The following is a 26,089-nucleotide window of genomic DNA, read 5'->3' on the forward strand; positions in this document are numbered from 1 at the left end:
TCATTGTTCCCCATCAACTACAATTGTTTATTACTTCTGTAACTTGCCAGGTCACAACAGCAGATGGCTTATGAACCACCATTTTGAGTAACTTTTTAAAGACAATTTTCATGACACCTTTTGGAAAAGTTCACATTCAGAATGCCTGGCATATGAGCATTAATATTCCATGTTGTTTTTTTAATTTTGTAGAGCAATGAGAGACAAGTTTCACCCTGTGAGAAATCAAAAATACCCTCCAGAAGTCCCTTGGAGAGGATTCTAATCTGATATTTTGGCTTATATGAGTAGGTCAAAGTGGGAAAGGTGCAAAAATGATTCCTAGATATATGTAAGGGAGCAGCATCCCATGGGTTATGCCATTCCAGGACATCTGTTGAACCACAGAAACCCCCTAAGTGAGCATGTCACACTCACTCAGCCTAAGAGGAAGAACTCTTAGGAATAAATAATGCAAGAAAAACTCCATAATGTTTTTTTTAACTTTAAGGCAGGGAAAAATGACAATAACTAACTTGTCTTATGTCCAGTTTGGTTAATGCAAAGGTATGCAAAGCAGTAATTGGTAGTCTCTATGTCAATTGACTGGTTTATCTGCTCTGGGCTTAAATACGAATTATTAATCTGACTATGCAAAATGGTCAATCTATCTTGAAGATAGAGTTCAGCACCTTGGATAGCTCTTTTGAAGGGCAGACAATTCTAGAATGGATTCGTTGACCGATTAACATGGAAACCATCATCTCCCACATGTCCTTAAACTCTTTTCCCTTCATTAGTAGTTGCCCGTTACATTGAAAATGCCCAAAAACATGGGCAGCCAACCTTGTGTGGGCTGCAAAGATGAGAATAACTAGGATCTTTGTTTTCTATGCCAAATAAGTCCCCCGTCATTCTTACCTTGTGCTCACCTTCTGTATCTGTGATCTAGTTGGAAAAGAGGAAAACCACAATACAGATGTATGAAGAATCAAGAAAGCTGCCACTGTTCTAAGATTACAAGAGCTTAGTAAAACTGTTCGTAACAGGGTGTCTTGAAGGTCACCCGTTCATCGGTTTGCCATAAGTCAAAGCCAGCCTGATGACAATAACAACAACGCTGCCCTCTCCCCTCTCATTTGATGCAATTTTCAAAATTATCAATTCAGGCCTTTAATCTAGGTTTATACATTGCAGTAGTATGTTACTAAGGAATATGAAGTTGCTATGCAATTGCTACATTTCAGCCCACATAACTACCATTGTTCCATGGTGCTGTTTTCCCTCTATGTTTCCTACAAAACCACACAGTAAATAGAAATCCACATCCCACTGGGTATTTATGCAATTAATATACTTCAATTTGCAGCCAAATCCCCAGGTCTAATTACTAATGCCATCTGTTTCTGAAAAGGAGTATTAATTTGTTACTGTATTATTTTCTGGCTATTTCAGTGACAGCTTTTGCTATATGCATTCCACAGTGGTTTGCAGTCAAACCTTTGGATCTCTCAGTTGTTTTCAGTTAAACCATGTCAATGAAACCCTGTCCCCAATCTTTTTGTGTTTGTCTTTCTCACAGAGGTGCCTTTTCTGAAGTTTTCCTGGTGAAGCACAGAACCACTGGTCAGCTTTTTGCTTTGAAATGCATTAAAAAGTCACCGGTCACCCAGGACAGCAACCTTGAAAATGAAATAGCTGTGTTGAAGAAGTGAGTATACAGCTATCATTTCCAGATACACACAGAGAGTGAACCCATACAATTGCATTCATCGAGCATCGGGCATCATCCAAAGATCTATTTCATCATCAGGGATAATGAAATCAGTATTGCATATTGTAATATTGTGCTCATGATTTAAGTTGTTAAACTATGTATTGCTTTAATTGTTTTCTCCCCATTTGATCCCAACTATCTTTTCAATCCAAACGCATACATAGTATAGCAGGGTAACCATGGGCAAGTTACACTCTCTCAGACTCAGGATAGAGCAAAGGCAGACCCTTCACACACAAATCTTGCCACAAAAATCCCATGACAGGAGTTCCTTAAGATTGATATAATTTGGAAATGACTTGAAGGCATACAACAACAACATATGAAGGCTTCTTGCCATGAAAGCTGAATTAAAATTTTGTGTTCATAAGCAGAAATTTTTGTATTGTTATTTTTTCTACAGAATGTGTTAATGGGAAATGGATAGTCAAAATGATTATGACTATCATATAATGACTGTTGTCATAGATTATGACTAATGCAGTTAAGAACATCTCTATGCTGTCAATAAGGCTTGGTTACAAGAATATAATCCCCCTTCACTGGCTACTAGTCCATTTCTAGTCAGAATTCACAGCATGGCTTCAGACTCTCTAAAGGACTGTAACTCCCCATATGATCTGGACAAAGTTTTGATACATAGCATACATTTGATTCATATATATTTTGCCACTTTGAATTCCAGGATGTTAGAAAGTTGGGATAATAAATAAATAAAGGCTTTAAGATCTCTGGTGGAAGGGTATCTTAGTCTTACCATCATCACGGGCATATTTGATGAGGCCGTGGAAGTGACACTTCTCCGGACTGCTTCCAGGCTATGTTATTCTTTGTGTTGAAAGGTTTGGCATCCCCCAGTCCTTTTTCTTTTAGGAGAAAAAATCCCTTTTTATTTAGACAGGGCTTTGGTGTTTAAATTAAGAGGCAGATGGATGTTCTGACTATAGTGTGCTATGGTTTTACCTTTCTAGCTCTCAATTATATTTTATATGAATTTTAAGCTGTTTAACTATTTGCTTTTTAAATAGAATTCTTTGTTACGTTTTTTAACTTTACTAAGGACTGTTTTAGCTGGACTATGTTTTACACTTTGAGTCACGTGTTAGAAGAAGGGGAGCAGGTTTGTCCAATTTTTAGAAATTCAGTTCCCTTCCCAGAAAACAGCACTAGGGAAGAATTAGTTTTAGTATGATGTTTTCTGGCACTTTCATCATTGTGAAGTGTTTGTATCTTTGATTGCAGAATAAAGCATGATAACATCGTGACGCTTGAAGACATTTATGAGAGTGCAACCCACTATTATCTGGTTATGCAGCTGTAAGTATTAGTTTGCTGGTTATATAACAAAAATGGCAGTGTGCTATAGCAACATGACATCACTAACTTTGGATGAATGGGTCTGTTTCCATTTATCTTTTCCCCATTTCTCAAGCCTTGAGTTTGGTTTATGCTGAATTCATCCTGAACATGGAATCTGTTTGGTTTTATTTTAGGTTTTTTAAAGTTCATATTTAAAAAATCACATATTTATGTGAACATCTATCAGCTTTTTCAAAGGTGCATCTCACATTGTACTATATCACAAGTAACTGTGTTGAAATGAGTTGCATGCAGCCATTTCATCACATAAAGAATAATATAATGAAGAAACTGTAAACATTGTAGCACCACAATGTGGAAAAAACTACAGGAATATAAATCCCATATAATTGCTGTAGATTTTTAAAGTCTACAGATAATGGATAGTAAACTTGGGAAGTTGGGCTAACCCCTAAGGTTAATCTCTTCATCTATTTTAAACTAGTCCAACAGTGCTATCCGGGACATATCTGCTCAGAACTAAGTCCCATCAAGTTCAAAGGGGTTACCTCTAGATTATGGGTTCATGACTACATTGTAATTTATCAGATCCTGAGACAGAAAACCATTTTCAGTTGGTTTGTAAGTCTTAAGGCACATTATCTTTTTTTCTCCATCCACACAAAGCTACCTGTTTATTTCATTTCAGCACTATGAGCTTGTTTATTACTTGTTCAGAACAAGAAAAGAAAATCCTGTAGTGCAGTGACTTTCGTCTTTATTCCAACTGGAGTGTTCTGCTCAAGAGGCCACCAATAACAAATAATAGTCATTGTGTAACATATAACCTGTTGTTGCTAGAGACAATGTAGATAAGTGGATCAAAAAAGGTTTCCACGCTTCATGTTATTCCCTTTGAAAAAAGAAACTAGAGGTCAAACCAGACAACGTGATGTGAATGATATGCATAAATCTCTCTTACAAAATAATAATGTTGGCAAGAGAGAAGTTACACAAGATCAATTCCCATATCTGCCCACACAAGGTATAACAGACAAAAGAAGCAGTTTAGTCTTTTTGAAGAGCAATAACAAATCACTGCTTTATATGCTTTATAATACTTCCCCTCCTGCCCCTACTCTGCTCATTTCCTTGAGGGCAAGAAAACATTGTGTTAGGAGCGACTTGAGAAACTGCAAGTCTCTTCTTGTGTAAGAGAATTGGCCGTCTGCAAGGATGTTGCCCAGGGGATGACTGGAGGTTTTTGATGTTTTTATCATCCTTGTGGGAAGGCTGCCAAGGCATATGCTGATCCAAGCTCCCTCCCCCCCACTTCCTGCCACAAAAAGTCTCAGGTATCTGCCTAGTGTCTTTTCTCCCACCACACCTCCAGAGTGAGCTCCAAACCCCTTTTAAGATCCACTAAGAATATGTAGTTCCCTTCCACTGATAGATGTACCCTGTCTGGTCTGTAAAGCTCTGGCCTATGGAAAATGATTTCAGGATGAGGGAGGTACTGGCCTGCTAATTTCTCCACACCCTTTCTTAGTTGCCTGTTTACTTTTTGTCTTGCCCTCTCTATTGCCCTAAGATTGCCGTCAACCCTCCAAACCTGGCATAGCAACATAGCCAACCAGATGATGTAAACCCCAGGCCATCTCTTGTGAATGTAGTTGAAGTCATACTGAGCTTGTAGGCTTATGGCTATTCCCTTAAGTGATCCCAGGTCATTGCCCCCCCAAATGCAAAATGAGGATATCGGGGGTGGTCCCTTGCATTCCTCAAACAGCAGTGGCAGCAGCACATTCCACCGAAGGCTGCGTTTTCCCAACCATTCCACTGTGCAGAACTCAGCCAAGCCCATCTGCTAGCCCACAGGGGTCCGACGGGCTTGCCATCCTGCCCAGTAAATCATGCTGTGTCCACAGATCAAGAGCCTTTGGCGTGGTGGAAAGGCTCTGCAAACTAACAGCAAAGAGGTTAGTTATAACTCACCCTTCCCCGGGAAAGGCCTGATGTATCTCCTGAATGTCTGTGAATGCCATCTTCCAATTCGCTGTATAGCCTGAGAATCCATGCCCATCACAAAGGCCATAGATACAGCCCCTATTCTAAAGGAATGAGTGGCAAATTTAGCCCCTGAAACCCCTAGCATCCCCAAAGCTTTTGAAGTTACATTCCAAAATTGGTATTTAGTGAAAGGGATGCCATTGTTGTGACAGAACAGGTAACTAGGAGTATCTCCTCTAAAAAGAGCATATTGCTGTAGAGCCACAACTGGGCAGAGGTTCGCAGTACTGTTGGCATTGAGTTCCACCAACCTACCCCTGCCTTTTTGGTCCATTTTTGATTACCTAAGGGTTAATCTAATCTGATGCGGCAGAATCTGTTAATCTAATCTGATGCGGCAGAATCTTCCCACAACAGTGCTGAATGTGGTCTTGAACTGGTCAAATTCCACCACCGCCCTACCATACTGCTTCCTTGTTGCTGGTGCTAAAGACAAGCCTGTGGGCCACCTAAGTTCCTTTCTTCAAACTTCCATAACTCCAGAGGTAATGGGATTGGGGCATCCTCCGCATCCAGAGTGAGTTGCCTGAAGCATGACATCTGTTGACGGGAAAGAGCATCTGCTATCCCATTGTCAATGCCTGCCATGTGCCAGGCCAAAAATAGGATGTTATGCCTCAGGCAAATGAGCACAAACTCCCTTAACAGGGCATTGGTTCTGGGGGATCTGGTTGTTATAGAATTAATCACCTGGACAGTGGCTGCATTGTCACACCAGAAATGCACTGTCGAGTTAGAAAACTCGGAGGGCCACAACTTAACAGCAATCATGTTAGGGAAAAATTCAAGGAATGTTAAATCAGTCAGCATGCCCTTTTGTACCCAGGATGGTGGCCACAGGGATGCACACCAGTGTCCCTTTAAGTAAATGCCAAAGCCCACCAAGCCTGCGACATCTGATGCTACCTGCAAGGTGTCCTGAAGTCGAAGTTCATTTCGCCAAAAGGAGACTCCGCTAAAGTCATCAAAAAAAATTGCCAAATCATTACAAATTTCTCTGTTTATCTGTATCCTTTGGTGTGACCATACGGCTCCCACTATGGTATCACAAAGCCTACAGAGAAATGGCCTACCTGAGACAACTACCTTACAGGCAAAGCTGAGATGCCCTTTGAGGCTCTAGAATTCCCTGAGCATTGCCTTATGCCTTGCAATGAATGATTGTATCCTGTCCTTAAGATCCAGCACTTTATGCATTGGCAGGTGTGAGAACTGATGTACTGTATCCAATTCAATTCCCAAAAATGTGATCCTGGTGCTGAGGCCCTCCATTTTTTCATGTGCCAGCGGCACCCTCAATGATGCTGCTAATTGATTGAACTGGATCATTAAACTAGCACATTGGCCTGAACCCGTTCTGCCTATGAATAAAAAATCATCCAAGTAGTGAACTACACCCGACAATCCCAAGCAGGCTCGAATGGCCCATTCCAGAAATGTACCAAATTTCTCAAATGCACTGCAGGAGACTGAACACCCCATAGGAAGAGCCCTATCTATGAAGAACAAACCCACAAAGGCAAGGTCTAGCAAGGAGAAATCTTCACGATGTACAGGGAGCAAGCGAAAAGCCGACTTTATGTCACATTTTGCCAGCTCAGCACCCAAATCTTTCCTACAGACCTCCTTAACAGCCTTGACAAATGATTGTGTACTGTACTGAGCACAGCTCTGATGGGATGGCATCATTAACTGATTGGCCAGCTGGATAAGATAAGTGGTGTATTAGTCGGTATTCTCCTGGGGCTTTTTTTGGGACTATCCCTAAAGAGGATGCCAGAAAGCAAATGCAGTGAGGAGGGGGCTACCTGCAGCAAAGTTTCCTTGGCCCCTCCCCTTTGCCAACTGGCAGAAATGCCAGCAAGAACCAACTGGTCTTTCGCAGGGGGATCCAATTGCTCCCTTCCGACCCTCTGATTGGCTCCTTCTGTCTGGAGGTGCGTGATCTGAGCAAAACGGAAGCCCTGATCTCCTGTACACATAGTTTGTCAAACTGCCAAGTCACAAACCCCATGTGCTGGGAAAATTCCACCAAGCTAACGAATTCAATACAAGTGTTGACTATGGTCTTGCCATGTATACCTTTCATTATGTTAAACAGCCTTTCCCTAGTCCTTGCTACATAGTTCCCCAGTGCCTTGTGCTCCTAGGGAGTGAAATATAATCTTAACAATACTGATTTGCTCTTCTGAAGGAAGACTAGGATAATATAAAAGTGTTTTGCTAGATGAGTCCATTTGAAGCAATGTTAGTTTCTTCTTCATTGCCAATACCCACCAACACACTTCCATCCTTTACTGAAACAGGGTATTCAGTTACTTGTACTGAACCAGATTGTTCTCAACTTGAATTGGAACTGATAGGTTGATTATTCAACAAGTGTGTAAGTAGAAATGAGGGTACTAAAGTTACATCTCAACAAAAGAATGTGAAAATGATGATATAAGAAATGCAGTAGATTCAACTGGATGGGCCTTGTGGTATATTACAGATGTATGATTCTTTGATTTTATGAATAAAGAAGTTTTATGTCCACGATGACAAATACTTATTTTAGACTAGAGGAAATAACTTTATAAGTGTATATTATGTATATCATTCACCATCTTTGCCTTTCACTCTACTTCCTATTGTTGGGTAAAGTAAACCACCCTATCAGACAGAGGGATTTTTATTTCCTTTTTAAGTAGCCCAGAAAAATAACAAAAACCATGATCAGACAGCCTTCACCACTTAAGGGAACATTCTCTCTCAAAATATGGGTTCATTGTTATTTCCTTTGACTTTAAGGGATTGCAGAGGAGATGCTTATCATTCTAAGGGATTAAGAATACCATTCAAAAGGAAAATAGGTTATTGTGTCAGCTATTAAAGCTGGTTCAGGATTTAGTGCTGGATAAAAAGTGAATTCATCTAAATGAAGGTATTTCATGCTAAAATGTGGTTCTCGACCTTCCTAGTGCTGCGACCCCTTAATACAGTTCCTCATATTGTGGTGACCCCCAACCATAAAATTGTTTTCATTGCTACTTCATAACTCTAATTTTGCTACTGTTATTGTAATGTAATGTTATGTGTGTAAATATCTGATATGCAGGATGTAGTTTCACTCATTGGATCAAATTTGGCACAAATACCCAATACGCCCAAACTTGAATACTGGTGGGGTTGGAGTTAGGATTGATTTTGTCATTTGGGAGTTTTAGTTGCTGGGATTTATAGTTCACCTACAATCAAAGAGAATTCAGAACTCCACTAGTGATGGAATTGAACCAAACTTGGCACACAGATCTCACATGACCAACAGGAAATACTGGAAGGGTTTGGTGGACATTGACCTTGAGTTTGGGAGTTGTAGTTCACCAAGATCTAGAGAGCACTGTGGACTCAAATAATGATGGATCTGGACCAAACTTGGCACAAATACTTAATATGCCTAAATTTGAACACTGTTGGAGTTTGGGGAAAATAGACATTGACATATGGGAGTTGTAGTTGCTGGGATTTATATATCACTTACAATCAAAGAGCCCCTTGAACTCCATCAATGATTGAATTGGACCAAACTTACCACACAGAATCCCCATGACCAACAGAAAATACTGGTCTTTGGTGACCCCTCTGAACCCCCCCTTACGACCCCCCCAGGGGTCCCGACCCCCAGGCTGAAAAACACCTATGTATACCAAACTGAGTATCAGGATATTTCGATCATGGTTCTTTGGAAATAATAAGGCAGAAGCATGACATGGTCCAAGGCACACTAAGTTTAATTAGGTTTTTAAAAATCTTGATACTGATTTTTTCATATATATTCTATTATAACATAGAAACAAAGAAGAATTTCCATTCTCCCACTGCATTTTCAGATTATCTAATAGTAAAACAGAGCATTAGAATTAAAGTGCGCATTTCCATTATGGTTTTGTGAGAATAACTAGCATTATTATCTTGTACCAAAAGCTTTATGAAGAGATTTTTGCAATTGTGAGAGTCAAAAGTGCCATAGCAGTATTTTCTACCTCTGCAATTATAGCCCATGTCCATAATTACTTTCAGATAACAGATGAAGCAATTATGAAGTACAAGTATCTGCAGCATTAGCAATAAATATATCTATCAAGCTATTCAGTGTGACATGTGTGTGGAAGATGGGAAATAGAAAACTTAGACAATGCAGTTCTCTCTATGGAAACATGTAATCAAACTGAATTTTCAAGCAGTTCAATCAAGGCAGTTTTGTGATCGTCTTAATTATCTTCATTCACAGAGTATCTGGAGGGGAATTATTTGACCGTATTTTAGAACGTGGTGTTTACACTGAAAAAGATGCAAGTGTTGTTATTCAACAAGTCCTGGGAGCTGTGCACTATCTTCATGAGAATGGGATAGTTCATCGAGATTTGAAGGTATACTCCTTTAAAAGCTTGTATCTTGGTCACTACACCACAGTAATTTATTCTTATCCATGGACTCAACATTAGCTTTGTTTATATCCTAACAAACTATAGACATCGATGTACCTCTGCAAATGGAATAGATAAGTACTACCTTCAGAATAATGTATATAGATCCTCCTTCAAACAATCAATTGTTATATTTCCATTCTTGAAACTTCTGACCAGTTCCTTATGCAGCAAAAGAAAGCTTTATCCCATAAGTTTTTCCTATGTCTTTCTGAGTTTCTTTCAAAGCAACAGGGGGAAAAACCCTTTAATGCTCTGCTTATCCTCTATAGCCTGAAAACTTGCTATATCTAACTCCAGAAGAGGATTCTAAGATTATGATCACAGACTTTGGCTTGTCTAAAATGGAGCAGAATGGCGTTATGTCTACAGCATGCGGTACTCCAGGATATGTTGGTAAGCAACCTAGATAGGTTGGTTTGGTGGTAGTGATAGTGATAGCAGATGATAACGATGATGATTATTATTAAATTTTTCTGTGGAAGTATGCAATAATATAACTTTGGATCATACATTGAATTACTTGTCAGTCTGCCTGAGTCTGGTAGACAAAAATAGGTTCCTAGGTTCCTAAGTACATTTCTCTCTCCCCCCCCCCCTTTATGTACAATGAAAATAGCACTATATGAATGTGCATTTGCAATCAAAATCTTTAAAATGGAGTATTGTCTGAAGCAGAATATTAATTTCTGTAGAATTCTGATTTGTTGTAAGCATGCATATAATTGCACCATGAACTCACTTGTCCATCCCTCCTAAAACTGCATCCAACATGAGATCTTGCCTTTCTGCTCAACCTTTTTTGGTTTCAGGGAGGTTATCCATCCACCACCCACCCCCCAATGTTTAACTGTTTTTATTATTATTTATTATTATCTGGGTTGATTTTTCTTTGCTGCAGCTCCAGAAGTACTAGAACAAAAGCCATATAGCAAAGCTGTGGATTGCTGGTCCATAGGAGTCATTACCTATATACTGTGAGTGTCATGCTACAACTAACATGTGAATGTTTATTAGTTTGCATGTTACACCCAGAAAAAGAAAAGTGAAGTAATTTTAGAAATTTTATCCATGTTACAATACTATTCATAGTTTGGGGTTCACTCTGTGCAAAGTTCACATGTGGCTATTTTTCTCACATAAAAATTACTTTCAGCAGAAAAAAACTGTGTTCTTTTCTTCCATATGTATGAAATTTCTGCACAATAATTTTCAAACCACAGAAATTCTCATCAGTCCATGATTTGTTTCACCATAATTTTCCTACCACTCCAAAATTCAACTGTTTTCTAGCATTTTTGAATATTTTTTTCATTCCTACTTTTGGTTGTGAAAAAAAACAAAAGACCCAAATTTTGGATGTATTGCTATTATGTCCAGTCCTTGGTGTAGGGCAGAATTTTTCCGCCACTGAAAATTCCTTTGTCTGTACTACACTGTACAGCTTTATATTACACTATACAAGCTACTACATGACAGTTTTTTCTGTTCTCATTGAGACTTTCATTATTTCCATTTTCCTTCATCTCTTCATGCATTAAATATTCATTTTCTGCCATGGCAGAAAATTACACGGTAGAAATTGCAAAATAAAATACTGAATAAAATGACATGCTATTGATGATGTCATCAGAAGGTGACAGATTGGGTTCCCTGGCCTGAGTTTCTCCTTATCTATATCTTTTTGCTTTTATCCTCACTGTGCTTTTGTGAAAGTGCTTTTTCTCAAGGTGACCTTGGATGCAAAGCTGGCTTAGACATCTACAGTCAACTAAGACATTGTAAATAAGCAATACATTACACTTGCACATTGGCACCAGCATATACTGTGTTTAATAGATGAAGTAATGTGCCATCATGATAGATGCAAAGAAACAACAACATTCATTCAGTCTTGCTGTCTCCTTTATTCAGAGCCCAAGCAGTGTACTGCCCATAATTACAATGAATAAATGCATCATTGTACTTTCTAAGGTCAATTAGAATTATTTTCACCTTCCTTTGTAACCTCTGAGCTCTCTGCTTAATATTTCAGCTAAGTATCTAGTTAGTGGCAGTAGCATGCTGCAAACTGTTCAAATAAAATGTCTCATAACTCCACACAGAAGTGAAAGTTCGGCCACACATGGTGTTATTAACATGGTTTGTCATTTAACTGGGACAAAAGGAGGTGGATTGGAACAGCAAAATAGAGGAAGTTGACTGTAGTGTCAATATGGATTACTAATAGGTCCCTCCATGCCTGCTCTTTACAGAGGTATAAATCTCTTTGATGACCAAAAGGTTAAATCCACCTCAATCCACTCACTTGCACAAACACACAAAAAAACAGAAAGAGAAGGAGAGAGAGGCTGCTCCATCCTAAACAGCCTGTGAAAGAAAACCCTTATAGTTGAAGGTGAACTACCTCAATAAAATCACATTTGATACATTTCTGCTTTGCCATCCCATTTAGTTAATTACTTAGGCAATCCCTCATTGTCTGAGTATGATGGCTGTCCTAGTGTAGTGTCTTGGCGTTGGGTATGTAGGTGACTGTGGAGACCAATTCTTGACCCGCATGTTCTTCCACAGTGAGGGCATTTGTTTCCAGGTGGAAGGTAGTCCCGGTCAGGGTTGGCTTGATACACCTGCCTCTTGGCATGTTTCTCCCTTTTGCCCTCCATTTGTGCCTCTTTGAATTCCACTGCATTTCTGGTCACAGTTGATCTCCAGTTAGAGTGCTCGAGGGCCAGGGCTTCCCAGTTCTCAGTGTCTATGCCAGTTTTTGAGGTTAGCTTTAAGCCCATCTTTAAAACTCTTTTCCTGTCCACATTCTTTTTTTTTATTCTTGAGTTGGGAGTATAGTAACTGCTTTGGGAGACAGTGATCAGGCATTTGGGCAATATGGCCAACTAATTAATTTAGTTAATTAGCATCCTGGTAAACTCACCAAAAAGTATTGCATCTGAAGGGAGATCACCTTCCCAAGGGTGGGAGCAAAGGTTTCAAGGCAGTTCCTGAGAGGAAAAGTGTTCGAAGGGTTCTGCCAAGGAGGTCAAGAGAAAACGCTATTACCTCATTTAGGCTAAGGCTACAGTGCTTCAACCAGTTTGTGGTCTTTTCCATTGAAGGAAGAAAGACAGAGAGAGCTCCAGCTTTGGCTGTTCCCTCACAGCACTCCAAAACAGAAAGACAGAGGATCAGGAAACGTGATAGTTGGAACTGGGGAAAACTTTAGGTCAATAAGAGGACCCTCAGTGGGAGAAAAAGCTCAAAGAAAAGTCAGAGAAGAAAAATAATAGTGAAAACCCTTATTCCCATGTTCTACCTTGCAAGCTGTAGCCTGGTAAACTTTATAAGACGTTGCTTTTACACCTTAAGATCTTGTCACCTCTACTGGTTGGACTGCTCTGCTCATGCTTGAACAATTTTTTCTGACTTGTGATTAGCACTTGATATGATGTCATACAACCGCCCTGGTGCTGCTGGACTACATCTCTCAGAATAGCACATGGGTAGGGATGCTGGGAATTGCAGTACACTGGGAAATGGAAGGCAAATGGTTCCTGCCCTGTAATGCAACAATATATTGCCCTACTTTTTCATGTCTATAATTATTCATACTTAAAAAAAACTAACTGCTGCTCCCCTAAAGAATAATTCTCCAGAGTATAATTGCCAGGTATTACTCCATTATCCGGGCAGAGGCTACAAGAGGTTCATTTTATGGGGTGGAAGGTGGGTGGAAAAAGTTAAACCATTTCCCCTGTTTTCCTGTTATTCCCTCCACCCATGTTACCATCGTCAAAACAACCATAGTTTATAATATGGGGAAAGAGTGGGAATAACCAATGAAAATGGGGAAAATTGTTTTTCTCCTTCAACTCACCCGCCCCTTCACAAAATTGACTATCCTTCTCTGTCTAGACCCTCTTTTGGAGCCCAGATAGTGGAATAGTCCCAATTACTATACTTAAGGGGAAAGAGCCTTCTCTATGCTTCAAAGTAACCAGCTGACATCCACCACAAAGGGACAGCTGGCAAGAATGTCTAGAAAAGTGTTATCCTTTTAAAAAGGTTAGCCTTGTGTATTACCACCTTCAGAAGGAGTCACTTACTGTTGGTTCTCAACACTGGCCTCTGTTCTTCATGCAGACCTCAATATATATTTAAATATACACAGAGAAAAGGGAGGATCATACAACTGCTCATTCAAATGTCTTTTCTCCTTTTTTACCTTCTCACTTCACTTTAGTTTATGTGGCTATCCTCCTTTCTATGAAGAGACAGAGTCCAAACTGTTTGAGAAGATCAAGGAAGGCTACTATGAATTTGAGTCCCCATTTTGGGATGATATTTCTGAATCAGGTACTTTTCTATTCTGACAGAATCTCTGCTGGTGCTGAGTTTGCTGACTGGATGACCATAAGTGTGCCATACCTGGTAAATAGAAAATATCTATTTGTGCAATGAGACTACTTTTATATCTCCTTGCAGTTTACAGTGCTTCCTGATCCATTCCAGACAATTTCCCAAATTTTTGGGAAAGCAGGCCATTTTAAAACCAAGCAAGGCACAAAATAAATAGCCCAGGGATGTAGCTATGGGAAGGATGAGGAACTTCACACCAAATAAGTGTTTTGTTCTCACAATGAAGTTTTCCTTCAGTCCCAAAATTTCTAGCAGTACAAATAGTCATAGAATCATAGAATAGTAGAGTTGGAAGAGACCTCATGGGCCATCCAGTCCAACCCCCTGCCAAGAAGCAGGAAATCGCATTCAAAGCACCCCCGACAGATGGCCATCCAGCCTCTGCTTAAAAGCCTCCAAAGAAGGAGACTCCACCACAGTCCGGGGGAGAGAGTTCCACTGCCGAACAGCCCTCACAGTGAGGAAGTTCTTCCTGATGTTCAGGTGGAATCTCCTTTCCTGTAGTTTGAAGCCATTGTTCCGCGTCCTAGTCTGCAGGGCAGCAGAAAACAAGCTTGCTCCCTCCTCCCTATGACTTCCCCTCACATATTTGTACATGGCTATCATGTCTCCTCTTAGCCTTCTCTTCTGCAGGCTAAACATGCCCAGTTCTTTAAGCCTCTCCTCATAGGGCTTGTTCTCCAGACCTTTGATCATTTTAAGTCAGGGGCTTAAAGTTGTTCAAACCTACATCTCTTATATATGCTGTGTTTGCATCCCCTTGATAGTTTTCCTGCTTCTTTTTTAGAAGTCTATTTTTCTAAATGCCTGGCTCTTAAGTTATTGCAATGACTGATGGAAAATTTTATTTATTATCTTATTGAGTGGAGCATATATTCACTCCCCCCCCCCAATAGCTACACCCCTGGTATTACTTTTCTCTTTTAATTCTACTGCTGGAAGAAACTCTACCAGTGGAAAAGTTTAATGGGAATCCATTTAGCTATTACAAAGACAAAATTGTTACTCAGTTGTTTTAAATTAAACCAAAGGTTTCATTTGCTTGTTTAGAAATGAAGTCCTCTCCATGAGTTTCTGATCACATGGAGACTGCCCAGGGAACTCTCTCATTCAAATGTTTCATTCCCCAAGTGAGAAGAGCAATGGAACTGAAGTAGGGCTAGTCCATGCCTGTATTTGTGTATTGATTATATATTCTTTATAAACAAGCAAATAGGGCAACTGTGCATCTTGCATTCAGAGAAGCTTCTACGTTCACTGGCAGTTGCTGCTTGATGTGGTATAAAGATGAGCAATGAATACACTCCATAATTGGAATTCATATGTTAGATTATGAGATAAAACTATATCATGCCAATTTAACCTCCATTACTAAACTCAAGAACAAATTGGAATGCATCAATTGCCATGATTGTTGTGGAACATTTATCCAATAAACGGAACATATCTAATATCCTGACTGACTGTTCCAAACATTAATGCGTAAATGAGACCATCAGTTTTCACTCCCTCTTCCATTTGTCTTTCAATTTTGCTAATATGTTACTTTAGCAACCCTTTGCAGCAACCCTTTGTTTAATGTTTGGAATAACCAGAACTCCTGGAAGGACTTTAATCAAGTTCAGGGGAACAGGCAAGGAAATAATATTTTAGAGTATTTCCAAACAGAAGACTCGTGGCAATAACAATCAAATATTGTAGCTGTTATTCCACCTTTAATTAATTAATAAGGTTCAAACAGATCCTTAAAAATATATGAACTATGCGTGCTGTTTATTGTTAAAAGTTTTCACAGCTGGAATCACTGGAGTGTTGTGTGGTTTCCGGGCTGTATGGCCATGTCTCCTGACATTTTGCCTGCATCTGTGGCTGGCATCTTCAGAAATCCTCTAGAGATTCCAGCCACAGATGCAGGCAAAACATCAGGAAAAAAAATGCTACTAGAACACAGTCATAAAGCCCATTAACCATACAACACTCCTTTGAGTGCTGTAACTTATGTTTAATTTTAGTGAGGAGGAATTGAAACTAACAACTTGAGTACATATTTTGCTTTCAGAAAGTCATAAATTCAGTACTTTGCTATCAACAGTTCAAAGAACTTTGAGTAGCAGAGTTGTGAAAAGCCCTGGAGAGTCTTACCAAGCAAAAGGGCATGTTCAAGGCAGATTCAGAGGCACAAAGACCTTTTATCCACACAAAAGCATTTGATTATGAAATCAGCATTCCAGCCAACGAGTAGTTCACATTTACAATATAAACCAAATGAAATTTGAAGCACAAGATCTTTCCGGTGGTAGTACCACTCTTGGAATTCATCAGGCTTTTGTTTTTACCAAAAATTGAAGGCACCCTTATTTTCATAGGTTTTTAACATGTAATCTAGTTTATTTGGATTAATTTAACGCATTGAATGCCTTAAAGGTTTTTATTAAAGCAATAAAAAAGATTTTCATTCTAAAGAAACTGCTTTGTGGTAAGCCAATTTATTGTTTTTAGACTTTTATACTAACATAACTGTTGAAAAATCTGTTATCTTACACAATTATTTGAAAATTGTGTGGGTCAGAATTGACATCTCTTACATTCAGTTTCATTTCCACAGTTCAGTTACTGTGCTTAAATACCCATGACTTTAATATCATTCCATCAATGCATCTGAAGATTGCATAGCCACAAAAACAGACTGATATCCACAAAAGCCCAAACTAAAATTAATCAACCTGAAAGATAAGGCTAGATTTTTCTAACATACCACTATCACCAGCTTTCTCTTCCCTTTTCATTAATTGCTGAAACTGAGTAGTACAACTATCATCCTCGAAAACAGAGTAGGAGGTTATCTTTCCACTCATGTATCTTACTTTTTTAATGTTTTAAATAGTGGACAGTTTAGCAGATAATGGTTTCTGCTTCCTGCCATTTGTGTTTAATCTTATCTCTTCTAATTCCTTCCAAATAGCCAAGGATTTCATTTGCCACTTATTGGAGAAGGATCCAAATGAGAGGTTTACCTGTGAAAAAGCCCTCAGGCATCCATGGTGAGTTTGGAGTGCTATTACAATCAAATTTTGCAATTCTGTGTAATAGTGAAAAAATGAATCATTGATCTTTTCTGAGATATTTATTTGCATGACCCATGTGAATATGGAGAAGTCAATGGTAAAAAAATTAGATCAGATGCATAGGAACAAAGATATGTTTAAAATGTTAGAAAACACAGTACCATAAGTGGAATACAAGACCAAATTCCTATCATCTCACTACACTACTAGCCTCAAAATTCATTGGATGAAGATGGTCTACATATTTAATATAGGAACAATTTCTTGTTGTTCCTTTGGGCTTTCGCAATTATTTCATCTGGACCTTACAAAATGAGGTAAAGATAAGACTCAAATTAATAAGCAGGTTAGGAGTGGAGCTTCCGATGCTGCAGTGGGTTAAACTGCTGAGCTGCTGATCTTGCTGGCTGAAAGGTCGGCAGTTCTGAATCCGGGGAGTGGGGTGAGCTCCCGCTGTTAGCCCCATATTCTGCCAACCTAGCAGTTTGAAAACATGAAATTGTGAGTAGATCAATAGGTACCGCTCCGGTGGGAAGGTAACAATGCTCCATGCAGACATGCCGGCCACATGATCTTGGAGGCATCTACGGACAATGCTGGCACTTCGGCTTAGAATGGAGATGAGCACCACCTCCCAGAGTTGGACACAACTAGACTTAATGTCAGGGGAAAACCTTTGCATTTTCCAAAGAAAAGGATTTGTTCTGGCCTATTGTGAGATTCCCACAAATATGACCAAGGAAAGAAGGGAAGACTGTAAAAAGATAATAATTAATTCGTCAGCCGTGTACACAATACAGAAGCACCCATCTGATTATAATTGGGCCTGTAGTAATGTTTAATTTCAAATGAACTTTTTCTTAAAGTAACCAATTCAAGCAAGAAGACTTTTTAAAACAAGGGATATTAGTGATGTTAGCACTTCCCATGGCAACAGCTCAAATGCTCAGAGGTGTCTTAAACCTTTGTTTGCCAGAGTTGTAGTCTTTAAATAGATGATTAAATTTCAAAACCACATCTGATCACTCTTAACTTTAGTTTTTACTGAGGACAAGGAATCCAACAGTCCTGAGCTGTACCGTTTTGGTAATCTCTGAAGGAGAAGCACAAGGTACATTATGTGCCCACCTCCATGCTGCCACTCCAGAAAGCCAGATCATGTTCCAAAAAAGCAGCTGGTGATCAACCTCTGTAACTTAATCATAGTACCTGGCTTTGAGAAAAGACCAACTGAGACCATGGAGAGTTTCCCCATAATTGGTTTTTTTTCCATGGAATGCTCCAAATAAGAATGGGAGTAGATGGTGATGTAGGATGGTTATAATGACAGCGACTTTGTAGGAAGCGGTGGATCCTTGTGTTTCAGCCAACAGGAGACCATAGTTCAAGGACTAAGTCTCAGAATACAAAATAGGTGAAAATTGCAGAAGTTTTTTTTTTTTTTACTTGTCATATCTGTTCACTGATGCTCATGGAAGTAGAAATTTGTTAGAGACATCTTTGGTATGGCATTAAGACAGCCAAGGAAGGAAACATCTCTGCCTCTGACCATGCCAAACACTGAGGAATTTGTTTATATTGTACTATGTTGCCTTTTCCCTTTTGGATTTAATTACTACTGATTGAACATACAAAGACATTAGCTAACTGTTGTGAGAATGCAAAATGCCTCATAAGCACCATCTGCCTCCATGCCTGTTTTTCCTCTCACTCCATCTGCAGGATTGATGGAAACACAGCCCTCCATCATGACATATATCCATCTGTCAGTGCACAGATCCAGAAGAATTTTGCAAAAAGCAAGTGGAAGGTATGTTCCCTGATGCTGACATCTGAAGACATTATTGTTATGTTCATGTCCAGCAATGAACAATCATTCCAAAGGACACTTTAAAAATACATAAGCTCCAAACCACTCAGCAAAAAAAAACTTTTAATATCTTTATTTTGCATGCCATAAACTTTAAAATGGATTTGGGCTATGTGTGGAAAGCTGCATATCAGTCCCTCAGGAATGGCAGAGCTGCCATGCCAATTTAGTAAAGTTTGAAAATATAATTTTAGAAAGAGATTGTAGGTCCAGAATTTCTCAGTCAGCAAAACTGAAAAAATAACTTGTTGAGGCTTCACAATATTGTATACAAAGGAGGGCAGAAATAAAATGTTGGGGCTTTTATGAGAACATTTATTTAGCCCTTTGAGACAACACATGTTTAAAATTTCTCTGCACATAAGCTTTTTCATTTTTCATATTTCTTCAAAAAGACATCTCTCTATGCATCTGCACTGTAGAATTAATTCCGTTTGACACCACTTTAACTGCCATGGCTGAATCTTATAGAAACAAGGGAGTTGTAGTTTTGTAAGGCTACCCTTGCCTGCCACAGAATGCTGTGCCTCACCAAACTATAAATTGCAGGATTCCATAACATTAAGCCATAGCTGTTCAAGTGGTGTCAAACTCCATTAATTCTACAGTGTAAATTCACCCTCAATCATTCACATAAACATCTCCTGATGTACAGCCTAGTGAAGGGGGAGGAGTGCCATCTGAACTTGAGATTAGCTTCCATTGTTTCCTTAGGTAAAACTATTTGAGAAAAGTAGTGTTTGAGAACAGGCGTACAGTTTATCAATCATTTGGCCACTCTCACAAAACATGTTCTCTTCTCTTTTACCAGCAAGCCTTCAATGCTGCAGCTGTTGTCCACCACATGAGAAAGCTTCACATGAACTGCCACCACAGTAAAAAAGACAATCTCCCACTCATAGAAGTGCAACATGCCTCAAGACCCAATACTCCATCCATTGCCTGCCAGGAAGACCAAAATGAAGACTCCAAGATATTGATCCCTGAGTTATCATCCCAGAATCCTTCATCTCCTTCTTCCCGACACAACAAGGTGACAGACAGCAAGTGTTTGGAGCACCTGGTTAGTACATCCCTCCCTATCACTACCAGCACAGATGTGGAAGCCAGCCAAAATCCTTCCAACAGACCCTCATTTAGTTGCAGTACAACATGTGGAACACATGAGAAAGTGAAGACTGCCTTTTGCTCAGAGTCGGTACTACTCAAGAAAGCTGCCAAGCCCAAGTAAGTATCTATTTACAAAGCACAGCAAAAGCCATCGCTCTGAGCTGGCATTCTTCTATAGCCTCTCGCCTCAGCAAGCACAACTCAACACACAGAGATAAGAAAACACATTCCTCAGTCTGAAGGAATTTCCGACCTCCAAAGCCGGAAACCATGCCTGATAGGTTATAGCAATCACAACAGGCTGTCAGTCAAACTAGCCTGCTGTTAACTGTTTCATTACTGAACACACACTCTTGCCTAACAGCAGAAAACACTTGATTTACATTTCATACACATACAACCATAATCCAACATCTATTGTATTAAATGGAATTGTTGAGCTAGAAATCATCAGTACTGTCTAGTGTCAATAGTGGTCTCTTCTAGCTTTCAGATGTGTTGATCTAAAATAACCATCACTGCAGTTAAGTGCTGGGCTTTATTGGGTGAGGATGGTAAGAGTTTATTCCAACTCCACTAATGGGCAACAGTTAGGAGAAAGCTGGCATTACTGTCTGTAAGCCACAGAAAAGGGGGAAAGCTATACAGGTAAAGGTAGGTGGTAATGTTCTGTTCCTTTGTGTTACCATCCATGCTCTCATTTTTGGTCAAAACCATTCATGCCAAAAAATATAAAAAAATAACTCATTATTATGAATCATCATCATCTTGCTGTTGTTGCTGTTACTGATACTATAGGTTAAGGATCCTTTATATCAAATGCTTGGAACTCAGAAGAGTTTCAAGGGAAAGCTGACAAATTTTGGAGCACTTACATATGTATAATGTATCGCATACACCTTACACACATACCCTGAATGTAAATTTAAACTTCATATTTTTAATAGTTTTGTGGACGAAACAATGTTTATGTATATTGAACCATCAAAAACCAAAATGTGACACTATCTCAGCCACCCACATAGACCGGTTTGGAGCATTTTGGATTTCTAGATAAAATCTCAACCTGTACTAGGAAATTAACAAAATATTGAAACCAATTCTACAAATATGAAACCCAAAACAAACCAAGAAGCAAAAATGTCAATAAAAACAGTAATGTTATTGGATTGATGTTTGGATAAAAATGTTTGATAACTCTGGGCTTCCAGACATGGGATTACACTTCCCGTAATGTTACATGAAACCGACCATGATTTTTTTTGTGTGTGCAACAAACAGCATTTTCTGCTGGAAATTTTCTGCATAGAATATAACATTTCTATGCTGAAAACACCATTTGTGGAGATTTGTTCTATGCAAAGTTTGGACTTTTTGGAACAGAAAACATCATATTCTGCAGAAAGCACTGTTTTCTGAGAAAAAAATCCTGTAATTTGTGTAAAGAAGAAGTCCTGAATTATGAAGATTCCCATCACTCTGGGATTCTCTTTGGCACAGTCTCTGAACACATAAAATCATAGAATAATGAGAAACAAATTTTAAAAACATGTTCTGAATCTGTTCAAAGATTCTTTTCAGTTTCAATAACATTAGGCTGGAGGATGGTAGAGCCAAAAGGAGATCTAGGGACACATTTAGGGTGGAAGAGGCGCTGTGCATGGAAAGGGTTTACTAGAGCTTGTTTACTCATTTATTTAAAATATTGATATCCCACCCTTCAGACAAAAAAAACAAAAAACAAAGAACACATTGTTATTTTGATATTTTCATGGCCTCAGGCTTACAATCTTAATATGACAGGACATACAAGGAAAGGGGAATGACAGTGAGATAAGGGATTAAGCGCAGCAGATGCTGTCTGCTGTTTTCTCCTTCAGAGGCCACAGCAAGGACAGTTGGGATCAATTATAACAATACAAAAGTCAATTACATTAGAGATCATCTCCCAAAAGCTACAACCTCACTGGGTAGCAAATGTTACTATTGGTATTATTGTGTGCCTTTAACTTACAGCAACCCTAAGGTGAAGCTATCACAGTGTTTCCTTGGCAAGATTTGTACAAAGGAAGTTTGCCATTGCCTGTCTCAGAGGTTAAGTGTGTGACTTGCTCAAGATCATCTAATGGGTTCCATGGCTGAGCCTGGATTTGTATTACAATGCTCAAACTACTGTACCACACTGTTGTGGTGGTAGTGGTGTGCCTTTTTGACATATGATCACTCTAAGATGAAGTCATCATAGGGTCCTCTTGGCAGGATTTGTGGAGAGTTTTGCCATTGCTTACCCCAGAGGCTGAAAGAATGTGCTGATGTTAGTGAAAGCACCTGCACAACTTGGAGAGGGGAGTGGGGAATCCACAGTTATTCACACATACCTTGAAGTGTAGAGCAGTTTCAGGAAAGCTACACAACACCCCCCCCCCCCGACTTTACCTAACAAAGGACAAAATCACATTAACCAGCTTTACCCCATGTCATTGTGAGTCATGTGGACACTGAGGAATGACTTTTGGTCAAATTCTAGATTTGTGGCCCAGATTTGTATATGAAAGATAAACCATGTTGAGAAAAATTAGGTTGCTGAGACTCCATTGGTTCTTCTGTCATGAGGATTTTATGTTTGAGTTTCAAATTTATGTCATGGTTACTGAAAATGAATAGTTCACTAGCTACTCAACTAATAGATATATGAAGAATCCATGCATCAGCTAGTTCATTTATATGCATATAAGGTACACCAGATGTAGCCATTCAGATGTTGCTAGCCTCTGTCTCCCATCAGTTCAAGACTGACTCCCATCAGCCAGTGATAAGGGATTTGAGGATTGGGATCCATCTTCTGGAAGACATCAGTTACTCTGTCTCTGCTGTTATGTTGCTTCCTTCTATTCACATTGAAAATTATTTTGTTTTGCTTTCAATTTTCTATTTCAAAATTCAGTCACTTCAAATCAGAAGTCCTTGTTCCAGCAAAAAATAACCATTCATATTTTGGCACTGGGCAGACTGGAGTTTGTTTGGTGATGTGATAGGAAAGTCAGCCATATCATGTGCACACCTTTACAGGTAAGTGTGTCAAGATCTAGACATTACACAAGGGCTTTCTAATGATCCAAAATGTTCTGTTTAAGGTTAACGCACCACTTATGGTGCTGAAATGCTAGCCGCATAATATCTTATCTTTGATTAGTGCTTAGTGAACAGGGAATTTTTTTTTGCAAGGTATCCCATTTCCTCTTGAACAGGGGCTCATTAGCACTACTGAATTTTAACACTATTATTCCACTTTAACTGGAATCCTTGGGTATACACTTTGGTGAGGCATTAGAGTTCTCTTGATGATAATTCAAAATTCCCCCCTCTAATCTGCAAATCCCATAATAGAGTTATTATAATATAAAATAATAGAGTTATAATTCTGTTATATGAATTGTCACCTAGTGTGGACACTAGTCTTGGAGAGGAGATGCAATGAATTCTAGCATGAACAGTGAAAAAGAACTCTGAAAATAATACTGTGTGTACCAAACTAAGTGCTAATGGAAATGCATATATTGTGCAATAAATCCCCCATTTCATCCCCTTGTGGGATTCATAGATCTGGGCCTTAGCAAACAGTTTCACAAATTAAGCCTGTGTTTTTGCTCTCTAGTGACCAATCACAAAACAAAGCACAGTAAGAGCAAACTATATTGGTGATCACAATCATGTACTATGACTGAAAGATGTCATCCAGGAGCAACTCTACTCCCCCCCCCAAAGGTGTGAAATGTATCATCTAGTTTAGCTTTAAATCGTCTACAGGACTAAAGGTTACACACACCTGTTCTACAGTCCTTTAACAAACAATCAGAAATGAAGAATTAATTGGAAAATAACGTTATAGTCGAAAGTGCTACATATGTGGTATAATTTTCACATGTCTTTCAGAAGGACTGTTGGATTCTCTTCGAAACTTCAAACTCAAGCCTCAGTTGCTCAAGAAGAGAAAAGGACTTGACCAGAATTCTGCCAGGAAGAGCTGTGCTCTCAGAAGGCAGAGGCCTTTCCTTGAAGTGCTGCGCATTCATAGGCCTGAGGAATCAGATGGTGCAATTCTCCTGAAATGTTAGAAGGACCATTTATACAAACTGGGAAAACATTTTTATGAAGGAAAGATACCAGGCTTCTGCTAGCAGTTTCAGTGTATTTATTTGCATCCTAAGGTTATATCTTCTTTGCGGGAAGGCATGTTGTATTCCTGCTAAGTTCACTAAATTATGAGAATAATTGCCTGGTGTGTGTGTGTGTGGGGGGGGGGGGGTTGTTGCTGTTGTTTTGTGCTGGGTGCATGTGATCTAAGCAGAAAGCATCCCATGCTGACTCAACTGGTGTCTCTTTCATTTATGATATGGGGCACAATGAGCCAAGCACAGTTGCCATTTGTTTCACTGCAACTTGCATGGAGTTTCTGTACTGGTTCCAGTGGATAGAGATAATTTACACAGCATTCCTTTCCCTTGGTGGAATGACATTTTGCTTCCAAACCAGTAAATTGTTTAGTTATACTGTGCTTAATAAAGCCTATTGTTTCCAAGTGACTGCTGGTTATTAAGAATACTGGAAGTGGCCTGTGACTAGGAAATTTGTTTTCTTTGATTTAGAGTGATATACGACCCAGTAATGCAGGTGGGCGACTGACAAAATCTGTCAGTTGCCCACCTGCATTATAATGGCCAAGGTGCAAGCCATCATTGTTCTTTCTAAAATATCTTCATAGCTATCTACGATTTTTACCCTTGTAAAATCCAGGTTTAATCTTGTTTCTTCTAGGACACAATGCTCAAAATAAACACATTATTTGCAAAAAGCATTCTTCAGAAAAAGTTGATTCAAAAGGTGAATTCTAGAAATAAAAAAAACTCGGAAAGCTCCAACATTAAAGACTGATAAGGTTGCTTATCACACAAAAGAAAAACAAAAAAGAAAAGGCATTCATTGTGAAATAACAACAAACTGTTCTAATCCGTGCAGGTAGCATAATACGTAACTCGGCGGCTGATATAGTCACGAATTGTTTCCACTTTTCCTTCCAGGCCTGCCAGTTTGGCTGACTCAAGGACAAGCTCCTTGTTACTCATCTGGATTTCTGCCCCTATACCTGAGGAAAGAATGACAAATAGGTTGCACGCAAGAAAACATTTGTCTTTGCTTTACATTATCCCTTTAGTTCTTTAACATTTTCATTGACTTTTTACTCTTTTCAAAAAAAATGGATTATTGTTGCAGAATCCCCAAACCTACATGGTCAGTGGTAATGCTGGTTGGGGAATTCTGAGAGTTATCATAAAAAAAATAATATATTCAAGTGTTAAAATAGGCCAGACTGTATTGTGATATTTGACTTTTTAATTACTGACAGATGAGAGGACAAGAGATAAGCTAAACTCTGCTTATCTCATAACACATGTCCCCTGCTATAAAATCTATCTATTTATCCTATCAAGGTCATGTTTGCCTCTTGAGAAAACCCTTCTTGACTTCTTCAGCTATTTCTCCATAGTTTGTATGCCAACAATGTTCCTATGGGTGCACAGCTGTTTGTGCATATATTCAGCATTAGTTTTATATTTTCAAGCCACACAGTTGATAATGTTCTGTTACTCTTGGTTATATTGGATGGGGGAATTGAGCACCTCCTCCTGCTATGCCCTCATTCCAAGCCATGTGCCTGTTTTCTGCATGCACCTTGTCATGGCCATTCTGTGGTCTGGGACAATGGTGGGAGGCCAAGCAACTAGCCATCTCACTCCTAGTGCTCCTAGTGGTTGTCTACTGGTCTATGCTGGCTGCCCCCGTCCTCTTTGGTCACCCAGACAGAAAATAGGTAAGTCAACTGTTGGTTGGGAGACACAAGGCATAACTACCCCTGATAGAATTTTACAACCCATCAATCTCACCCCATGACATATAGCCCCAAGAGGAAGTATAGAAATGCATGTGAAATTGCTAGCTGCAAAAAGTAGTAGACAAACAGCCAGGAACAATATAAAGAAGA

The 26,089-nt window shown here is 39.2% G+C and overlaps 2 protein-coding genes across 10 annotated transcripts in view; one reads left to right on the forward strand and one right to left on the reverse strand.

Annotated features, from left to right (window-relative positions):
• camk1g (calcium/calmodulin dependent protein kinase IG) overlaps positions 1–24,628 on the forward strand; it is a 59,292-nt gene extending 34,664 nt beyond the window's left edge. For all 3 annotated transcript variants that reach the window (XM_016993336.2, XM_062978640.1, XM_016993337.2), the window contains 11 exons: positions 1,562–1,690; positions 2,999–3,073; positions 9,396–9,534; positions 9,864–9,987; positions 10,493–10,568; positions 13,829–13,941; positions 16,967–17,045; positions 18,792–18,879; positions 19,751–20,166; positions 22,994–23,118; positions 23,983–24,628. In XM_016993336.2, the coding sequence (XP_016848825.1) occupies positions 1,562–1,690; positions 2,999–3,073; positions 9,396–9,534; positions 9,864–9,987; positions 10,493–10,568; positions 13,829–13,941; positions 16,967–17,045; positions 18,792–18,879; positions 19,751–20,166; positions 22,994–23,081 (1,327 nt within the window). In that variant the 3' untranslated portion in view covers positions 23,082–23,118; positions 23,983–24,628. The remainder of the gene's footprint in view (positions 1–1,561; positions 1,691–2,998; positions 3,074–9,395; positions 9,535–9,863; positions 9,988–10,492; positions 10,569–13,828; positions 13,942–16,966; positions 17,046–18,791; positions 18,880–19,750; positions 20,167–22,993; positions 23,119–23,982) is intronic.
• The window catches only part of lamb3 (laminin subunit beta 3), a 90,876-nt gene continuing 86,586 nt past the window's right edge, over positions 21,800–26,089 (reverse strand). For all 7 annotated transcript variants that reach the window (XM_062978638.1, XM_016993335.2, XM_008109815.3 and 4 more), the window contains one exon: positions 21,800–25,192. In XM_062978638.1, coding sequence (XP_062834708.1) covers positions 25,053–25,192 — 140 coding nt within the window. In that variant the 3' untranslated portion in view covers positions 21,800–25,052. The remainder of the gene's footprint in view (positions 25,193–26,089) is intronic.

Source organism: Anolis carolinensis, chromosome 4, assembly GCF_035594765.1.
Source record: "Anolis carolinensis isolate JA03-04 chromosome 4, rAnoCar3.1.pri, whole genome shotgun sequence".
Taxonomy (NCBI): Eukaryota; Metazoa; Chordata; class Lepidosauria; order Squamata; family Dactyloidae; genus Anolis; species Anolis carolinensis.